At 36.3% G+C, this 21,666-nt stretch overlaps 1 protein-coding gene across 1 annotated transcript in view; it reads left to right on the top strand.

Annotated features, from left to right (window-relative positions):
* The window catches only part of LOC129417465 (connector enhancer of kinase suppressor of ras 3), a 49,015-nt gene extending 27,612 nt beyond the window's left edge, over positions 1–21,403 (top strand). Inside the window, 12 exon segments of the mRNA XM_055172157.2 lie at positions 1,617–1,819; positions 4,391–4,478; positions 8,072–8,113; positions 9,087–9,206; positions 10,847–10,906; positions 12,587–12,655; positions 12,780–12,926; positions 14,927–14,970; positions 14,972–15,052; positions 15,277–15,458; positions 15,555–15,641; positions 19,076–21,403. Of these exon segments, the coding sequence (XP_055028132.2) occupies positions 1,617–1,819; positions 4,391–4,478; positions 8,072–8,113; positions 9,087–9,206; positions 10,847–10,906; positions 12,587–12,655; positions 12,780–12,926; positions 14,927–14,970; positions 14,972–15,052; positions 15,277–15,458; positions 15,555–15,641; positions 19,076–19,368 (1,416 nt within the window). The 3' untranslated portion in view covers positions 19,369–21,403.
* Positions 21,404–21,666: the final 263 nt, after the last annotated feature.

Here is a 21,666-nt window from a genome sequence, read left to right as displayed (position 1 = left end):
TCTGGATCATTATGTAAGGCTGGGTGGTGGAGTATTGGGAAGATATCGATATTTTTCCATATATACATATATTCACGTTAATTTCCATATATTCTCGTTATTTCCCATGGCAAGTTTTCAGCCTACCGCTAAAAGTTACTAATGACACATGGTTACCCGGTTGCTGCAAATCATTTTGACAGGTACAGTTTAATGTTACACAAAAAAATATAAATATGTCTTTAAATAACAAATATGTCATTAAATTTCTAAGTGATTTAACCAAATAATGTGTTTGTTACGTTTTAACTTCTTGTCTTATCTTAAAACCGAAAGTAACTGGGTAAAACCGGAAAATTTCCTTGCGGAAGGTCTGCATTTGTTAAAAATTAGCAAATAAAATATATTAAATGAATATTTAATGTTCCTTACATAGCTGTGCAATAAGTGGGATAATGTACAGTCAGCAGGTTATCGCGAAATAACACCTGATCTGCCTAATACATTATCCCTAAAATACAGAGATATTTATTAGTGGTGCATCGATATAAAAAAAAAGTTCACCAATACCGATAGCTGATTATTCTGACTGTTATCTGCCGATATCGATGCCAATATCAATAGTTTGGTGCATATATAAACGTGCATTAACTAAATTCTGAAAATAACATTTTCTGAAATTTTTTATTCATATAATGACCAATAATATTGAACAATAAACTAGTGACGTTTCTTTACATTTCCAACAATATCGATTATTGACCGATATATCGGTGCATATAGACGCTTTCATCGGACTTGTTGTTTATTTTGCTTGTTATCAGAAATAAACTACTCTAAAAGGACTAAAGGGCCATTTATAGTCGTGCGTAGGTCCTACGGCGTAGCCGCGACGGCGTAGGTTCCGCGTCGGTTTTCATTTATACTTTTGCGTCGTCGTCCGCAAACACCCCCGCAGACCGCTGGTAGGCAGTAACCACGTGTGTAACCACAGTAGCAGCAGCAGAAGTCACAGAAGAAGAAGCAACTTGTTGTGTATAATTTGAGAAGACCAGCAATGATGAAAGTAAATAAACAGCGACTTTTGATGCAGTTTGAGTTAAATCACTCCTCAACTTGGCTCATCTTTGTTTTCACCGTCACAAACGGAAATACCTATGACGCAGTTTTTTTACCTGACGGAGGGGTTCTGGTGGACCAATCACAGCGCTTGCGGTCCACGTAGATCTGACGCGCTGTTAAAAATTTTGTGAGGTGCGCGTCAGGCTACGCAGAGCTACGCACAGGCTACGGTAGCTACGGCGTAGGACCTACGCACGACTATAAATCGCCCTTAAGTTGTGTAAGTTTACTTGAAGTTACAGTTGTTCCATGAAAGCAGTTTGTTTATGTTGTTACTGCTGAAACCGTCTATATCGCCATTCATAAAAAAATGACAGAGATATGATTTTTCATTAATATGACTCAGTCCTTTTTGAACAAAGATTTATAAACAATGAATCTAAACTGGCAGTTATTGATTTGGAAATGCGGTATTTATGGTAAATATGTATGACGATAAATATAAATGCTTATTGTATTGTATCTCAGCATTCGCTACGGTTACAAACCCGCAGTTTGTGATTTGCCTTCCTCAGAACTATGGAGTGGAGACAGATAACTTGAAGAACCTGGTGGTGAAGATGAGAAATGTGACCAAAAGCCTTCACACGTCAACGTCAGAACGCAGGAAGAGTCCTGCATGTGACAGCAGCACATCCAGCAAGATCCCAAACGAATTCCTGTCATCTGTCGTGGAGCTCATCGGATCAGCCAAAAGTCTCTTGGCATGGCTGGATAGGTACATACACTCACCATTTATTTGATATTCGTACATCGTGTATTGGTTTTACATGTAAATAAGGCATATGGCCAAAAACTGAAGCATGTAAAGGGCTCTTACAGGTTGAGCACAGATGATTTATAAAGGGCATTTTCTCTAAAAGCTAGACTTAACCCTGTAAGTTTTATTTGCAGAGCACTGCAGATTTCGTCTCGCACGTGCAGCGCTCTTATATTTATACGTTTTCCAGAGGAAAACTCAAGGACAGACAGTTGAAACCAGATACAGTCTGTCTGCCTTTCTCAAACCTCAGTGAGCAGCTAACCACATCTCGCTCATAAAAATGATTGTTTTGTTGACACAAGCTCGGTTCCAAATCTTATTGAGCACTGCTACGAAGACGGCTGTCTCCAAAGGCACAATTCTTAATGAAACAGAACCACCAAGAGCAGAGATTAAAAATTATTTAGAGATATAAAACACAAACCAAAAACAAATAATCTATTTTGCCTTTATAAAAACTTCCTTTATAAATGTCAGTAATCAATTATTTTACAAATATTGTAACCTCACACATATTTCCCAAGGCACAGGTCGCCAAGTCCAATACTCCTCATTGCATTGTTATTTCAAGAAATTTTTCAATTTAAGAAAAAATTTCAAGAGCATTTTGTGGAATAATGTCTTTATCACAAAATTGTTTGATGCATTCTTTAGTTTTTTAAATGAAGCTAAAGTATTTGATAAGTAACAGTGAGGCCTTTACAATCGATATAGAGGGTGTAGCACAATACAAATTATAATACACACTGTTAAGATGTCTAAATGGTATCAAGAGTATAACACAGCGCGCACTTTAAACCTATTCTTTTGTACTGGGATGCTGGTCGTTCAGCCATCACAACACAAAAAATACATCATTTTACAAATTTCCACAGGACAAAGAACCTCAGAAATGATGGATTGTTAAAATGAGAAGGGACTAGGGCTGTCACAATTATGAAATTTGACTGACGGTTAATTGCCTAATAAATGCTGACGATAATGACGATACATTGCCTGTTTTAGGGCTTTAGCGTTTAATTCTCATCGATTCTTTGTTAGATCATGAATTTTTTACGCATTGTTGTAAATTTTAAAATTTTATCTTTTGCAAGATTTACTTAGCAGTAAATATGAATTTCTTTAAATGCTGTTTTTCCACTGTATTGAATGGCTTTGCAATGTACTGCATTACAATGTCAGTCAAGGAGTGCATTGGATACTGTCTTGTTTATACAGGTGCTGCAGCTCCCCCTTGTGATTTTTAGAGAGATATGCAATCATTGCGGTGATCTAAAATCATTGCGGTGAGGTCAAACAATTGCGATGAGACGATTATTTAATAATTGTGACAGTCCTAGAAGGGACATATGACCTCATTTTAAAATAAGAGCAGCGCAATGTGTACGTAAAAAGTTTTGTTATTAGCCTATTTGCTAATTATTAATTTCTAATGTTGTTAGCATGTTTACTTTTCTTTAAAACACTAATATAGTCCTACACTGCAAAAAATGATTTTTAAGAAAAAAAAATTAGTATTTTTGTCTTATTTTCAGTAAAAATATCTAAAATCTTTTTCTTGAGGAGCAAAACGACCCAAGAAAATAAGTCTAGTTTTTAGACCAAAAATATCAAATTTAAGTGATTTTGTGCATAAAACGAGCAAAAAAATCTGCCAATGGGGTAAGCAAAAAATCTTGAACATTTTTCTTAAACACTAAATTCAAGAAAAATTTGATTTTTTTGCTTGTTTTATACACAAAATCACTTACATTTAATGTTTTTGGTCTAAAAACTAAACTTATTTTCTTGGGTCGTTTTGCTCATCAAGAAAAAGCTCTTAATTTAAGAATTGTTAGATATTTTTACTGAAAACAAGACAAAAATACTAAATAAGAAAGTAATTTTTTGCAGTGTATATATAAGTAGATATCTCCAATTCGAACAGATTACAAAAAACGTGTAATTAACAAAATATACCGTAAGTTTTTTTAAGCACATCGACCGTAATCAACAGAAGCAGGATTCACTTCTAACTAAATAACATTTGGAAACAACTTTGGGGGTTCATACGGGGTTGATGATAAAGCCGGTTAAGATGTTTAAATGCCGCATGAAATTGGGGTAATAAGCAAAAAACTATGTGTGACGATCGGTTTTTGTTTGCTTCGTTTATGGGCTTGCCCCGATATTAGAAAACCGTATTATTTATACGTTATCAATTTATTAAGCATAATCGCGCAAGACTGTGCATGTAAACGCACTCACTGCTACAATTGTTTTTGAACTGGCAACCACAAAGAAAATCAGATTTGTGTGTTTAATGTGGTGTCCTCTCATGTTACATGGTGCGATTGTTCTCATCCATATGGAAAAGGAAATGGAAAGTGTTTGAGTTTAATGGCTTCAAAGTGAGTTTACAAGGCAACACGTTTAATCCCATCGGTAGCGTTGTGACCACAGACTCCTAAACTCCAGACACATGCTGATGGAAATAACTTTCTCCTTTGCTATTGTGAATGTGAACTCTCTATTCTTCTTTTGCAGAACTCCATTGACCGGTATCAGTGACTTCACATCCACCAAAAACAAAATCATTCAGTTGTGTCTGGAATTGACCACTACAGTTCAGCAGGTCAGTACAAAAACACAACAAGCATGTTAACATTCAGCCTCTGAAAATGTTCACATGGGTTTAACTGCAGCTGGAAACCTGGATTTAATCCAACCCTCAAGCTAGTCATCTGAGGTTGTGTTGTCTTATAGTATTTGGGGGTTGTTACCTCAAATGTAATGAGCGAAGCCCCCGGCACGCCGGCCACAGGTTCTTAGTTTACAGGATGATTAAAGAAGCCAGGACGCTCTTTTAAAACTGTCTGCCAACATTCCTTTATTATCTTCCTGGCTGTGTGGCTTCTTCTCGCCGCCTTCAAGATGTTTTCTGTGGGAGTTTTGTGTGTTTTCATAGCTGCCATAATCAGAGACACTTAAAGGCAGATGAAGCGATGGATGCTGTATGTGTGTTTACATTCGTGAGAAGGATTTAATGACCAACTTCAATATGCTAAGATGCTTTCAGACTAACTGTTGTTTTCTGATACTCAATGATATACATTGACAGCAAGATCAGATAAGGGATCTGAGTACACAAACTCTAATGGTGCATTCACACCAGCCACAGTAGAGGTGGCCAAAATGAGCTATTTGCGTTTAGTTGGAGATTTGAGTTTACTCGCTTCATTCGCGCATGAAATTTAAGACATTCACGCGGAAATTTGCGTAATGGGAGGGGCTTCTGCGACTCCGCTGAGCCTCCGCTACCTTTCTGTAATCACATCACTACTGCAGCAAGGTCCTGAATGGTTAACACGGCGTGGAAATCCGCCAAAGTTCAGATTTTTAAACTTGCGCGTTTCCCGCTGCAACGCTCAATTCACGCGGAACGCGCCATTCGTGCCGCAGGATGCCTAAACACGTCTTTGCATTGACTTACCATGTAAATCACTCGCGCTTGCCGCCTCTACCACGTCTGGTGTGAACCCTGCATTACAATTCCTCTTACCATTCAAAACAGTTAATTTATAATTAACTATCGTTATCGTTAACTAAAGCTATTAAAAACATTAAATCTAGGCGTAAATATATGTTTTTTTTTATATTCTTACTGAAGCCTTTAATCCTGTAAGCATGCAGAAATATCTAAAAGTTTAGATATTTCTGCATGCTTACAGGATTAAAGGCTTCAGTAAATCATCTGCTAGCTGTGGTATCTTTAACTTGATGAGAATATTAAAAAAACATTTACAATATACAAAAGAAAACATTAACTCTGTGGAAATCGTTGACTTTTTCGATACTTAAGGAATGTTGTATATCCTTTTAAAGGATGATCTATGCGACGGGGGTCAAGAATGTTTGGTACGCTATTAACCGGGAGTTTTCAGCACAGTCAAGAGTTTAACGGTGTGGGAAAAATTCATTAGATTACGTAGTCTGTTAATGAAAGACAGGAATGCAGGCAGACTTCATTTAGTTTCAGCTTAGTTTACATTTACACGTTTGCTTTCATCCAAAACTACTTGAAGTGAATACAAGCTCTGCGTTTTATCATCATGTGCTTTCTCTTTAAACCTGTGATCTTTTTGTGTTACTAGAACGATGACCTACTGGTCAGACTATGTGGTCACAAAACAGTCCATCAAAGTCAGAGTCATGTGACAGATAAAAAGTGTTTTAGGAAATGAGATTTTTGGAGATTAAATGCTATAATAAAGAGTTTGCTTCGCTTGAGTCGAAATAGAGCTGTGTGTATACTGTATGTGTAACATTGATCGTCCATAAATTAAAATGTTGTTATTTCTCACCCATAAAACCTAATAAAACGTACAGGTATATTTGTTCTTCAGAAACAAAACAAAAGTTTCATTGATGCCGTTTTGGGCATTTTTTTAATAATGCGTAAATGCACATCAGCGAAATTCACAACGTCAACACTTTTTTTTAATCAATAGTTTATTGGTTTCCTTGTATTTTTCTGATAATATTATTTTGATGATGATAATAATAATAATAATAATAAACAAAAATACAATAAAATAATAAAATTCAATAAAATAATTTTGAAAAAATAAACTTCTTTCATAAAAGAAAATAAAGTATACACAGCCGTGGAAAAAAATAAGATACTATTTTAATGGTCCCTTTCAGGTTTTCTAGATTTACTATTTTTTTGGTTTGTGTTTAAGTAAAATAATCATTTTTGTTTCATTTTACCGACAACATTTCTTCCAAATTCTTAATTTAAAAAAAAAGTTTTTATTTGCATTTATTTTCTAAAAAATTAAAAACATGGTAAAAAAGGGGAAAACATGGTAAAAAAGATGCCGTTTTCTCTGATCTTCAATACTGCAGCGGAAACCGTTTCAAATGAATTTCTCAATAACAAAATACTAATGTTTTTACATGTATTTTTAGAAAAAAAATTAAAAAGTTTTTTTTATTTTGGAAAAACCCTGATTTTTCACGTTTATTGGTTTCCTTGTATTTTTCTGATAATATTATTTTGATGATGATGATAATAATAATAATAATAAACAAAAATACAATAAAATAATAAAATTCAATAAAATAATTTTGAAAAAATAAACTTCTTTCATAAAAGAAAATAAAGTATACACAGCCGTGGAAAAAAATAAGATACTATTTCAGTGGTCCTTTTCAGTTTTTCTAGATTTACTATTTTTTGGTTTGTATTTAAGTAAAATAATCATTTTTGTTTCATTTTACCGACAACATTTCTTCCAAATTCTTAATAGAAAAAAAAATGTTTTTATTTGCATTTATTTTCTAAAAATTAAAAACATGAGGGGGAAAATGGGAAAACATGGTAAAAAAGATGCCGTTTTCTCTGATATTCAATACTGCAGCGGAAACCGTTTCAAATGAATTTCTCAATAACAAAATACTAATGTTTTACATGTATTTTTAGAAAAAATTAAAAAAATATTTTTTTTATTTTGGAAAAACCCTGATTTTTACACTTTCATGGGTCTTGTCATGCTCTCAGTCTTTTACATTTGCTGTTGGGTGACTTTATGTTACTCCTGGTGTTTGCTTTTGTTAAAATTTTAACAGATATTGGACTGAAATGGTAACAATACCGTTGATGATGATTAAAGTCAAAACTGGAGTGGTCCCTTAATTGTTTCTGCGGCTGTATAATCTAAATATGTATAAAAGAAGAACTATACACGTTACGACAACACTTTTTGAATAATATCTGTACTTCTTCCAAAGAACAAAGAAAGCTATATGAGGTTTGAATGACAAGTGTGTGTACATAATAAATAAATTGTTCATTATGAGTAACTTAACCCTTTAATAACAGGTGTCATATCTTTTGTAAGTATGAGAGATTTGCAGTTTACCGTCAGTTTCAGTACTTGAAATGTTGTTTTTATCCACGCTTAAGGCACCAGATGTTGGGTTTCCCTGTCCTCCTCTTCTTCACTCTTGTGTACTCCCATGATGTATTGTGTAATTATCTTGTCTCGGAGTGGACGTGGAGATGTAATTCAAGCCTGAAAGCTGTTTATTTGGCTGGAGGTCATTCTCTGTGTATCTCTCTTAAGCTCTGTAATTATACAACATTCCTCTGAACTTGATCTTTTTTATTATTTGCTGTGTGTTGTTCAAACGTCTCCTCTGCTTTTTTGTCTTCATGTGCAGGACAACACGGTCTATGACATAGAAGAGAAGATTTTGGGTATTGTAAGTATAAATTGGCACCACCTTTTAAAACATTTATAATAGTTTAATTTAAAGGAACAGTATGTAGGATTGTGGCCAAAACTGGTATTGCAATCACAAACCTTGTGGCTAAAACTGGTACTGCAATAACACAACTGGTGGCCAATACACAAAATGGCAACATAAACATCAGTTGAGGGCTGCGACTCCACTTTTTAAATGACAATACCCTGGCTGGACCACTGTTGTCAGTGATATAAGTATTTGAAATGAAAATGATTTCTTAATTTCTAGTAACATATCAGGGCCCTTTTATGATTAATTGATATAAATTTCTTACATACTGTTCCTTTAATTTATTCAGCTCCCTCCATTACAGCCAAAGTTAAGCAGCTATGTATTTGTAAAACTAATGAAACCAAATAATGTTAAAACCAGTGTTTAAGATGAAATATTACTGTTAGGCATAATCTTGTCCTTGTGAATCAAAGTTCTTATAAAGTTGTTTGTTTAACTTCATATTTATGTGTTTGGCTTTGGAGGATTACTGTGGATTGTAAAGTATTAAATGTATTGTCACAGTCAACATGTTCGTTCCTCGAGGCTCTGTCAGTACCCGCAAAGTTGTCCTCTGGGACTTTTTTTTGTTTTTGTCTATGTTCTCATGCTGATTGAAGGAGAAAAATGTATTTGACTGCCACCAAATGCCTATTTATGGTAACAGGTAGTTGTGTTATGGCTTGCTAAAGGATAAAAAGGAGTTTTTAAAGGTTTTTTCCCAAAAAATCGGCCCAAAATTGAAAAATCATCGAATGACAGCTTAAATTATCCTAACTTCTTCCCATGGGATTTGCATTTATGTCATTTTTGTTCCTAATAACATGCTGAGAGGCAAAAACATACATGTATACTTCAGACTGTTAGGGCAAAATGATTCTTTGTAAAGATTTCCAATTTCTTTGAAAGTTTAATAATTTTTTCTCATTCATTGCAGTCGACGGTGCTGAACAGTATTTGTGACCAGACGGTGAGAACCACCTCTGATCCTCTGATGAGCCAGTCCGCATGTCTGGAAGAAGTTCAGCTGACCAACATCAAACCAGGAGAGGGATTGGTGAGAAGACAATTTAATTATAAGAGGATCAGGATAAATATGATATGTGCCCCCCCAAAAAAACATGGTAGCAGGTTGTTGTTTATTAGCTTTAACTAGTTTCACCAAGATGCTTTTCAATTCCCCCTTAATCAATAATTGTATCACTTCAACCTCAGTAATTTCTTTATGCTTAAAGGGATAGTTCACCCTAAAATGAAAATAATGTCATTAATGACTCACCCTCATGTCGTTCCAAACTCAAAAGACCTCCGTTCATCTTCAGAACACAGTTTAAGATGTTTTATATTTAGTCTGAGAGCTTGTTGACCCTTCATTGAAAATCTAGTAACTGTATGCTGTCCATGTCCAGAAAGGTAATAAAAACATGTGACATCAGTGAGTCAATTAGAATGTGTTGAAGCATCGATAATACATTTTGGTCCAAAAATAACAAAAATGACGACTTTATCCAGCAATGTCTTCTCGCGTATGACGCGGCTGACGTGTTATCTGGTGCGCCCCAGCTGTTTTTTTTTTTTGTGTCCCCCAGGCTTTGTTTACAGTATGAGGGAGACGCACGCTGTAAGTTTGGAAAAAAAACTTTGCAAACATGTCTGAGGATAACACGTCATCCGCGTCACGGCAATCATGTGACTTTAGTCTCGCGCATATGCTTCACAACAGACGCGGAAGAGAAGACAATGCTAAATAAAGTTGTAATTTTTGTTATTTTTTGACCAAAGTGTATTATCGATGCTTCAACACATTCTAATTGACCCACTGATGTCACATGTTTTTATTACCTTTCTGGACATGGACAGTATAAAGTTACTAGATTTTCAATGAAGGTTCAACAAGCTCTCAGACTAAATATAACAAATTTCAATGCTTCAACACATTCTAATTGACCCACTGATGTCACATGGACTACTTTAATGATGATTTTATTACCTTTCTGGACATGGAGAGTATATCGTACATAGATTTTTGGAGCGACATGAGGGTGAGTCATTAATGACATTTTTGGGTGAACTATCCCCTTAAAACGCTTGAATGTAACTCTACACCCTCACCTCATTTAATATACACAGATCTGTGAATATGTGAATTAGCCTCAACTCAATTCCACAGCTTGGTCCATATACATGAGTCTGTGAATTAGTCCCCGCCTCCAGTCTTTCACACCACCTCGGACCACAGACCATATAGATATAGATATAGATATAGATATATAGATGCTACATTCGGCAGTTTCAGACACATAACTGCAAGGTCTGGTATCACACAATGCATATGTGAAATGCACGCTTTTTTAGCACTGATGATAAAGGGGACATCATGAAAAGTGCTATAATCTTTTTACCACAGGGGGACTTTAATAGTTAACATCAATAGCTCAGCGGTTTGTAGTTTTTCTGATTAACCATCTTAAACCAATTAACATGATCATTAATGATCATCTAAAAAACATGTACAAGCTCCTATCAGAATCATCATTTTTAGGGGGGCTGTGCAGAAATTTAAGGTGGCTAAAGCACACATAAAAGAGCCTAGTGACGCCATTGGTCGGACTCATTGGTTTTAGTTGCTCTGTAGATGGTTGTGGATTCTACATAATGCAAACTTTCATGTTTTATCTGTGTTTTCCTGTTACTCAGGGCATGTACATCAAATCCACCTACGATGGGCTTCACATCATCACTGGCACCACTGAGAATGTGAGTAAGAGCTCGGCTGACGAAACTATTTGATTCATCACAGACTTTTCACCTTATGATGCCAATGCAAAGTTAAATTTAGCTTCTGTGTGCGCAATGTTCTCATGTAGAGATCATCCACAGCAGATCAGTTGATGACCAATTGCAGATTCATAATCATGATGATATTGCTTGTGTCATTCAGTAGTCCAAATTTATGTTTATAATATTAGCACATGCTTGTATAAAAAATAAATATGGCTTATTTATAAGTTAAATGCTAATACAGATTATATGTAACTCTATAGCTTATACTCCAGCTAAATATCAAAATTAACCCATGATGAACTGACTCTCAAGCAATATGTCATCTTTCAGACGAGTTAATTTAGTAAATGTCCTTGCACTTCCAAGCTTTATAATGGTAGAAAACAGGGGTCGGAGCCGAGGATGTATCTGGATATTGGGCAGATGCTCTTCCGGCGACCCGTGTTCGAATCCCAATTCGAGGTTTTTTGCTGATCCCATACCCATCTCTCCACCCTGTACTTTACTGTCGTCTCCTTAATACTGTCAAATAAAGTCAAAAATGGCCCAAAAATATTAACTTTAATGGTGCAGTGTGTAATTTTCTCTTGACAGAAATGCAAAATAATATACAAAACTACATTATCAGGGTTGTATAAAGACCTTTTTTATAATGAACCATTATGTTTTTATTACCTTAGAATGAGACGTTTTTATCTACATACACAGAGGGTCCCCTTACGTTAAAGTCTCCTGTTTGTGCCGCCATGTTTGCCCTTAACGGAAAAACCTTTTTGTCCTCGTTGATGACATGTTTTTCCGGTGGCGGCTACCGTAGCTTCTCTATGCGTTTCAAAAGCGAGGGGTGAGCAGTGGACTGAGCCGTTGGTTGCAATTCACAACCTCACCACTAGATGCCGCTAAAATTAACACACTGCACCTATAAAAAAAGAAAAGAAAAAAACGGGGATCAGGAAACAACTTCTGACTTTAAACCTCCAAAAAGGTGCATCCGTCTTTCACAGAGGTAATCCATGCGGCTCCAAAGGGTTAATAAAGGTCTTCTGTGGGTAATCAATGTAATTGTGTTAGAAAAATATCCATATTTCAAACTTGTTAAACTATAATAACTAGCTTCCGGTCACGATGCATTCTTTGACTCAGGCGAGGTTTCAATCGGTCACCGTTGAGTTGCTAGTTAATAAAGGTGCAGTGTGTAATTTTTAAAGAGATCTCTTGACAGAAATGCAAAATAATATACAAAATTATATTATCAGGAGTGTATAAAGACCTTTCATAATGAACCGTTATGTGTTTATTACCTTAAAATGAGACCTTTTTATTTACATACCCCGAGGGTCCCCTTACATGGCAGTTGCCATTTTATGCCGCCATGTTTCTACAGAAGCCCTTAACGGACAAACTTTTTTACTAAGTTGTCTCCGTTGATGACATGTTTTTCCGGTGGCGGCTACCGTAGCTTCTCTATGTGTTTTAAAAGCAAGGGGTGAGCAGTGGACTGAGCCGTTGGTTGCAATTCACAACCTCACCCCTAGATGCCGCTAAAATTTACACACTGCACCTTTAATAGTTGTTGATGTATATAAGACATTAAAGTTTTGACAAAACAGACCTCCTGATCGTCCTCATAAAACTTTCCTTCATTTCATTTAGTCCCCAGCAGATATGACACACAAAATCCATGCTGGAGATGAAGTCATCCAGGTCAACCAGCAGACAGTAGTAAGTATCTCTTCATTCACACAAACTTTGATCAATCAGAATCAAGGTCAGGAACTGTTTTGTATATCTGGATAAATTGTATTCTCTTTAGCGGTACTAAAGTGTTAATGGTTGTTTGTTTCAGGTGGGTTGGCAGCTGAAGAACCTGGTGTCCAAGCTGAGAGAAGATCCTAAATGTGTGGTGCTTCTTTTAAAAAAACGACCAACAGGAACCTCGGGATTCACCCCAGCCCCCCTGAAAAACATGCGTTGGAAACCACCCGTGCCTCAGGTGTGCCTGTCACTCATATGAAAACACTTCAGACGAGTTGTGTGAGAACCAAATTTTGCCTTATGGTTATAAAACCACGAGATAAATTTTCGACTCGCTTTAACAAAGTACAGTTTGAATGGGCACTTGTTTATTGTCTGCAAAGCACATTCGAACAAATTGTGTGGTTCATAAGAACAATGCTGAGCTGTTTCATGGTCTTTAAGCTGCTAAGTGGTACAATAACAGGGTGATCCAGATCTAATCTGAGGTCATCGTAACATCACACATCTCTCTATTAGCATCAACACTTCACCAAACTCTCAGTACTGGTTAAAGCCAATCCACATTGAAAGATCTTACTTGTTGTTTGAAATCACAGACATGTGATAATAAATAAAGACATAATCTTTTTCGATCAAGGCCTGTGTGAAAAAGGTTTTTGTGAGATCAGCATCTTTATCCCTTTGTGCAAGGTCTTAGTCTCAAGGTTGCTTTAGTAAATAATTCAGCATTTTAAGCAGTCCAAGACTTCCAAGTGCCTGTAAAAAAACATTTCTAGATTAAATAAGACTTTTCTGGGAATTTGAACAATTCCTGTTTCTGTAGCTCAAACCATACAGCTGGACAGTCCTTTTAACTCATTCCCCGCCATTGACGAGTTAACTCATCAATTAAGAGAAAACGCTTCCCTGCCAATGACGTGTTTTTACTACAATCCATATTTCCACTATTATTCTCTAGGTGGCGCTCAAACAGTAAAAACTCAGTGTATGTCTTGATTGTGGCTCTGAATCTGATCTCTAACAAAAGTCCTTTACCAAAATGCAACTATCTCAGCTTTTTGCTCAAAATTTGGTATTTTTTAAAGAAACCTACCCATATTTGAGAGGTGATAAAAAGAGAAGAAATAAATGAAGGATGAAACATTTTTATTTTATTTTTAAAGCAGAGGGTCTGTTCTCTCATTTCATATATGATTTATGTTTATATATTTAAAGAAGAACATTTTCTGGAAGGCAACTTTTGTGAAAATCATAAAAAATGCTGGCGCTGGCTGGCAACTTTTTTTAAAAACGCTGTCCAGGAAAGAGTTAAAAGAGCAAATGGAGGAAAGAAAATCATTTTGACAGCAAAAGGTTTTAAAAGCTAAAGATTGTCTGCTTTTTCTTCAATATTTGGTTTAAGTCACACATTTTATTTTATTTTAATAAAATTTTGCTTTATAATTATAAATACATTAACACAATTTAATTTTTCTTCACATAATTAATTTCAAACATTTAGTTATGTTTTTTCTAGGGCTGTCAAACGATTAATTGCAATTAATCGCATACAAAATAAAAGTTTGTTAGTTGTGTGAGAAATTATGTATATATAAATACACACACATACATGTATGTATTCAAGAAACATTAACATGTATGTTTATTTAGATTTTCATATATTTTATATTATATATAGATTTTAAAAATTGATCTATAAATAACATTTTTCTTAAATTTATGAATGTATGTCTGTGTATTTATATGTGCATAATAATGAAACAAAGTACACACACACACATATTATGCAAACACAAACTTTAATTTGATATGCAATTAATCGCGATTAATCATTTGACAGTACTATTTTTTTCATGATCGTAAAAACGTTTTGGTCTTAAGGGGATAGTTCACCTAAAAATGAATGTCATCATTTACTTGTTGTAAACCTGTATGAGTTTCTTTATTCTGTTGAACACAAATTAAGATATTTTTAAAAATTATGGTACAAAGTTGATGGTATGCATTAACTTCCATAGTGTTTGCTTTTCCTTTTTCCTTTTTTTCATTTTTGTCTGAATTATCCCCCTTAAGGTGTTTCTGTTAAGCAGCCTATCTGCACACAGCTAATCCAGCTGAAAATGTATAATCCACTTAGCAAATGGTCCCTAATTAGTACATTCCTGAATGTTGTGTATAAGTTTGTGTGTAGAAAGACGTTTTGTAAGTACAGATTGCTTTTCTCATGTTCTACAGAGCTCCAGTTCTCCAAATAAAACCCAATCACCGGGTGACTCCACCAAACTCAACGGCAAAAAAAGAAAAGCCAGCAATACTGGACCTGTATATACCTCCACCTCCATCAGTGCCTTACACACCACGGTACAACTGAGAGCTTATGTCACCCTTAAACCTTTACTTTGTTTGAAACCTTGTGATATTTGTGGTGATTGAATAGTTTCATGAATTTTTTAATGCAGCTTTAATAAAATATTTGAATAAAGAGCTAAGATGTCAATTGTTTAAAGTTGGACACCACTTCCCATTTAGTTTTTGACCAAAAAGGTTACAGATTATAGCGCAAGTAAACATTTGTCCTGTTATAGGGAGGCAAGGAATGGATCTTACACCAGCGTCAATCCCAGACCTAAAGGCTCAGAGTCTCCAAACTCCTTCCTGGACCTGGAGGGTCACCGGCGCTTCACCGTTTCAGAATACGACAAACTCTCTGTTCATCCTGTTGAGGTCAACGTACAGATGCGTCCAAGAGGAAAAGCTCCTTCACATGGTCATTCATTTATTACAGATCGCTACTATTAGTTTTATTATGCCTACAATGTGTCATCATATGTAACTAATTGTATTTTATGATTGCTATTCACAGGTAAACCACGACCCCTGTCTATGCCAACAGATACATGTTTGAATGTGGCAGACCTGTATGCCAGGCCCTGGGCACAGGGACGCAAAGGTATATACAGTTCATCATACCTACATACATTATACATTTAAATGCACATTTTACAAGTTAAATACAATTGACAGGCTATGAAATATCACTGATAATTATTAAAATAAAATTGTGAATAATGTGGGTCTCCGTAGAGTGCCGCAAGGATAACATATTTTTGTAAATAAAGCCCATTCCTTTTTTCGATAGACTTTGCGATTATCGAAAAAAATAAGTGCTGTGTTTTTACATAGACTGTAAAAAAGATGGATGACGCTCGTTCGCTCTCTTCCATTGGTGAAAAGTGAAGCCGCAAGTGTCCTGATACTGCACTGACATCTTGGTTCTTGAGTCTGCGCCGTAGCGATTTCAGGACCAGTTATGCGCAGTAGTGAACAGGAAGTAAAGCCGCGAAAGCAAGGCCCCGCCCTCGCTCTCGCAGAATGTGCATGTCACATAGCTGTCAATCATGACGTGACACCACCGTTTTTATAGCATTAAAGGGACACAAGGCAAGTCTGAGTATTATTTCTCTACTAGCTCCCCCTAGTGTCTGGGAGTAAATGCTTTCTATATCTGAGACTTTACGAGACTGAAGGACACCGGGTCGGATACAGCGAACTTGCAAGTGGGGTATTCTTCCTACAGACGGTAGGGGCGGGCGAGAGAGTCTTCATTCTTCATGTAATGAGTCATTTAACCATATACCGACTTACGAAGATGATTTATTAACATAAAAATGCTGCCTTGTGTCCCTTTAAATAACTAACTAAAAACAAACTTTTTTTAAAACAAACACTTAAATTTACATCAGCGTGATAAAAACTACAGTGAATGACAGAAACCAGCTTCGGAAAAAAAGATAATTGAAGTGTAATTAAATTGTTTAGTTGGTCTCAAGTCCCATTGAATAACATGGGGAGGCGGGGTTTATGACCTATACTCGGACCAGTCACTGGGGGGCGATCGAGACGTTTTAGCTTTACTGTTCGGGGCTTGTGCGGCACGCTTGGTTTTTATGACACTTCCACATTTTCTCCAACAAGAAAACAACTTTTTTGAATTTTTTAATGCGTTTACTAGAACTGAAAAGCTTAACCTTACTGTGTGTTCACATCAGACACGAATAAAGAGAATAAATTGTGCTGCTCATGTGTAGTTGTACATGGATATGTAAAAAGGCTAGATGTCTCGACCGCGCTTCTGGCCAATTGAGTGGGGCGTCCGCATTTGGCGGCCATCTTGCCACAGACCGCTCGCTCACTTGTAGCATTGAGTTTTAATGATGCATGTACTTTTGGATGACCATTACTTGCTTGATTTTCTGACGATTTTCAAATGGTTTAGTTTAGGGATGCACGATATATCGGCCGACATATCGTTATCAGCCGATAACTGCTTATTTTTAATATTATCGGTTATCGGTCTGATAGCAAAATTAGGCCGATAAATGAAAGCCGATAAATGATGGATTATTTTGCTTTGTTGAACCACTTCACTTGCTCATGGCTGCTCAAGTTTTGATTGGTGCTTTCTGTGACATAGCACGAAGATGACACGTGTTGCGGGCTTAAGAAGAGTATGCTAGTCTAGCGCAAAGACAAGATGTCCGCGGTCTGGGAGTTTTTCATTGTGAAAATAATATGAATATTTATCGGCCTATATATATATAGCGGTTATCAAATATAAAGAGTTATCGGTTATCGGTGCATCCCTAGTTTAGTTTGTTATAAATGTCAAAGATGTACCAATGACACTGCATACTTATACTAAATTTTTTTTTCATGAAACATGTTAAAGCATCCAGAATTATAGCCACATTAATAAAGTTTGTAAGAAACCAAACCGTTTGAAAATTGGTAGAAAATTAAGCAAGTTATGGTCATTTAAAAGTACATTAAAACACAATACTACAATTGAGCGATCGCCCTGTGGTAAGATGGCCGCCAGGTGATGACGTTAGACTCTCCGCCGTAACACATCTAGCCTTTATACATATCTATGTAGTTGCACCCTTGAACATTTTGAGTTAACTTGCGTCATTTCTGCGTGAAATTCACGTCATTCGCGAATCTCGCCACAGGAAGTCTATTGCGTCTTTGCATTGACTTAACGTGTAAATTACTCGCTACAATAATGCTACAAGTGAATTACACCACTGTCTCTCCACATCAACGTCATCACCACAAAGCTTTCAACAGCTCTTTTAAACTTTATTATACAAATTTAAAAACATGCTTCATGATAAAGAAAAATCTTTGTTGGGATTTGTTCACATGTTGCGTTGTTTTTGAGATCCTCATTCGTGGTGACATTTAGGGTGTACTCCCACTATCCAAACCAAACCGCGCTCGGGCGCGCTTGATCCCCAAAGCCTGGTTCATTTGACTAGTGTGATCGCTCTGTACCGTGGTTTGGTTAATCGCGCCCCGGCCGGGTTAAAGAGGTGGGCTGGAGCACGGTTCACTTGGGCTCAGGCGCGGAAGGCTATGGTGAGCGCAATCGCCCCTGAGCGCGAGTCAAATGGTGAAGACGTCAATTGCGCGACCACTCACCTTCATCTGCCTCCGTAAAAACCTTTTGACGCGCGCAGCAGGGTTAAGTGAATGTGCACCAAACGACTCAGAATAAAAACACAGACTTAACATTACGGTGGGTTCCAGTGTTAAGATAGCGTTTTACTTCCTGCTTTTTTCAAAACAATCGCATCTTAATGACGAAAGCTCGCCCGGGCTCGGATCGATAAAAGTACAGTGTGAGTGCGTGCGTCTGGGGGAGTAAGGAGGGGTGACAATCGCGCTGGGGCATGGTTTGGTTTGGATAATTTGAGTGCCCCCTTAAAGTCCCCGACAGTCTGTAGTCCAGCAGCTTTAAAAAGTCACGAATGGGGATATTACTGGTATGTTTTATGTTGTTGAATAAAACTTGAAAACGTTAACACAAGATCTTATTTGAGGAGTTTAAAACCAAAACCTCTGTTCCAAATACCAATTGACTTTGGGACAATGGAACCAGAAGTTCAAAAATGCTAACTCGCTACCATGTTTTGTCTACGAAATACGTCATCCTATCAGCACTCTATTCTGTTACTATTAATAAATATAAATAACATTGTTATAAATATTTCAAGTATTTTTGGAAAGCTTAGTTGCTCAGTAACACTGTTGACTCACAACCAGAAGGCTGTAAAGCTGTGGGGTTTGCATGTTTTCTCCATGTTGCCATTGGTTTTCCTAAAGTATTCCAGGGTGAATTGCGATTGTGTGATGGACTGATCATTTGTCAACCTTTTAATAAAGCAAAGAGTCACTCGTTGTACTTTACTGTGAATGGTGACCACATTAACCCACACTCTTTTATACCATATTGCTTGAATATTTTATTCTCAATTGAGGATGTCAAATGTTGGATTTATCAAGTTTTTGCACTATTTAATGAAATCTTCTGGTGTCTAGGTGAGGATTTGCTATATAGATACCTAAGCAACGAACGTATACCAACTATCACTGAAGAATCTCCGGGGCCTGGATCATCGTATAAATCTATAGCAGAGACACCCGCACGCGGGGTCGACCGCAGACAGAATCACAGATTCATCTTTAGTACAGACCTACACAACAGTGCCACCATCCCTTATCACGAGGACTTAATGAAAAAGACCCCCATGACATCATCACCCAAACGCCCCTCTGCGGAGCCTTCACTACTGGTCAGTTGGATCACAAGACTTAAGCTTTTGACTCACTAACGCGTCAGCTTGCCGTCTACCCCGGGTTCCCTGTCTGTCACCTCGGTGCCTTTGTCCAGCTCTGTTTCTCACGTCCATCTCGCTTTCACTGTCTTTCTCTTGGGATTTTTCTTTGTGCCTCTTATTTACCCATAATGCCGCTGGACTAGATTGCCTTAACGCAATAACTCGACCTCAATGAATGTTTGGAAACACATTTTTGGGGAATTAGTTGTTGTATTTTCAAAACCAATATCAGGTTTGAAATCCTAAGCTACAGTATTGATTTGTATATAAAGTCTTTAAAATCTACCTCTGCATAGTTTATGGTTTAAAACCTAATGCAAATCCAAAACACAGCTGAGAAGTCATTTGAGTATTTAATAACTAAACCCAATGTTTTTCCAAACGGTTAAGTCAACCCTTTCATTTCTTATCTAACAAATTACAGAGAAACAAATCATGTTGTTTCTCAACTTGTCGCTTTTGTAGATGCATAACTTGCAATAGATTTCAGGATTGGAAACTGTGAGTTTGAATATTTTGTTTTCTTTATGTGTTACAAGAAAGTTGTGTAAGTTATTTTAATCTTTTTGTGGTATTGTGCATTGCTTTATTCGGTACATAACATGGGCAATTTAACAAGCCTGATATTTTCCTGGATGCTTATTACATGTTGAAAGCCGTGGTTTTTGGGAATGTTAGTATTTTTCCGCACATCTTCATTAAAGGGTTAGTTCACCCAAAATTGAATGTCATCATTTACATTTAGTTCCAAACCTGTATTTTTACTTATGTGGAAGTGGGACACTAAGCATCCACAAAACTATATTTTATAGATCATCTGTTGAATAAAAAAGCTTTCCATTAATGTATGCTTTGTTACGATAGCACAATATATGGCAACTATTTGAAAGTCTAGAATCTGAGGGTGCAAACATTTTAAATATTGAGAAAATCACCTTCAATATTTACTTTACTTCAATATTTTGTATGTGCATTTTAATCTAATCATGACATACTGACAAAGCTCTAAGAATATGGATTTCACATTTTTCCAGAACCTTTTAGCAGTAATAATAATGCAGTGACAGTCATTTATTAATTTGTGACAAGAGCATGCAGCAAACCGTTGACACCTAGTGGCCGCTGTTGGTAAAACACAAACCAGATCTTTTTTGTGATTTTAAAGAGCACCTATTGTCTGGTTCACGATTTTACATTTCCTTTGGTGTGTAAGTGTGTATTAGTTCATGTTAATGATATGCAAAAGGTACAAACCCCAAAGTAAACAATGATGCTAGTTATCGTCTCCAACGTAAATCTTTTTCTTGGATTACAACAAACACACAGATTGTAGGCAACAGTTTACTTCCTGGGATTGGTGATGTAGTAAAGACCGACATTATCATAATTCCTCCAGCCTTTAAGTTAACTCCTGTTAGCAACCGAATCTTTCAAACATGATAAGGAGCGTCACATCACGTTTTCAGGCCAATCAAAACGTACAGATTAGCTGGCCAATCAGGGACACAGAGCTTTTCAAATCTATGCGTTTCAGGAAGAGAGTGAAATCTGGCGCTACAAAAATGTACGGTTTGTTGAAATTAATGTGTTTTTTTAACCATAAACCACGCGAACACATTGTATTAAACCAAATACACAAAATAATGTTGTTTGTTAGCAATGAAATAGGTGCTCTTTAACTTGAAATTTGGAGTCTAACTAGTTAAGACATACTATTTCTGGCATGAAACATTTTATTTTCTATAATTTTATGTATAAAATATATACTTTATTGCATTATTTTATTTATTAAAATAAATATAAATTGCTATTACAATTTTTTATTTAATTCTTTCAACTCCAGACTTTCGTGAAAAAGTGTTTTCTTTAAAACAAGACCAAGATTAAGGGCCGGGTATACTTTCTTTCCGCATCCGTCTCGTGCACGCAAGTGTCCGCGCAGCTTTCAAAGTATACTCAACCGCGGCTACGTGTGGATGGCCGTGTTCGACTTGTACGCAATACAAATGATTTTTTATTTTTTAATTATTACTGTACCAGGTCGTCAGAGCAACACTGATTCGCGACATTTACAGTACATTAAAAAAAAATTAGGATAGATGAAGAAAAGTAGCAAATCCACCATTGCAAACAAAGTTTAGAACAAACAACAAGAAAACAAAGAACATGAATCAAACATTATGGTGACGAAAATGCTCCACAGCTTTCTGTTCTTGGAAGAATTGAAAATAAAAGAAGAAAAAACGATGGTGTGTGTGCAAACGCTGTCTTTTGCCTTTGTGTAATTGTTTG

Source organism: Misgurnus anguillicaudatus, chromosome 7, assembly GCF_027580225.2.
Source record: "Misgurnus anguillicaudatus chromosome 7, ASM2758022v2, whole genome shotgun sequence".
NCBI classification, from domain to species: Eukaryota; Metazoa; Chordata; class Actinopteri; order Cypriniformes; family Cobitidae; genus Misgurnus; species Misgurnus anguillicaudatus.
This window is presented reverse-complemented; position numbering and strand designations above follow the sequence as displayed.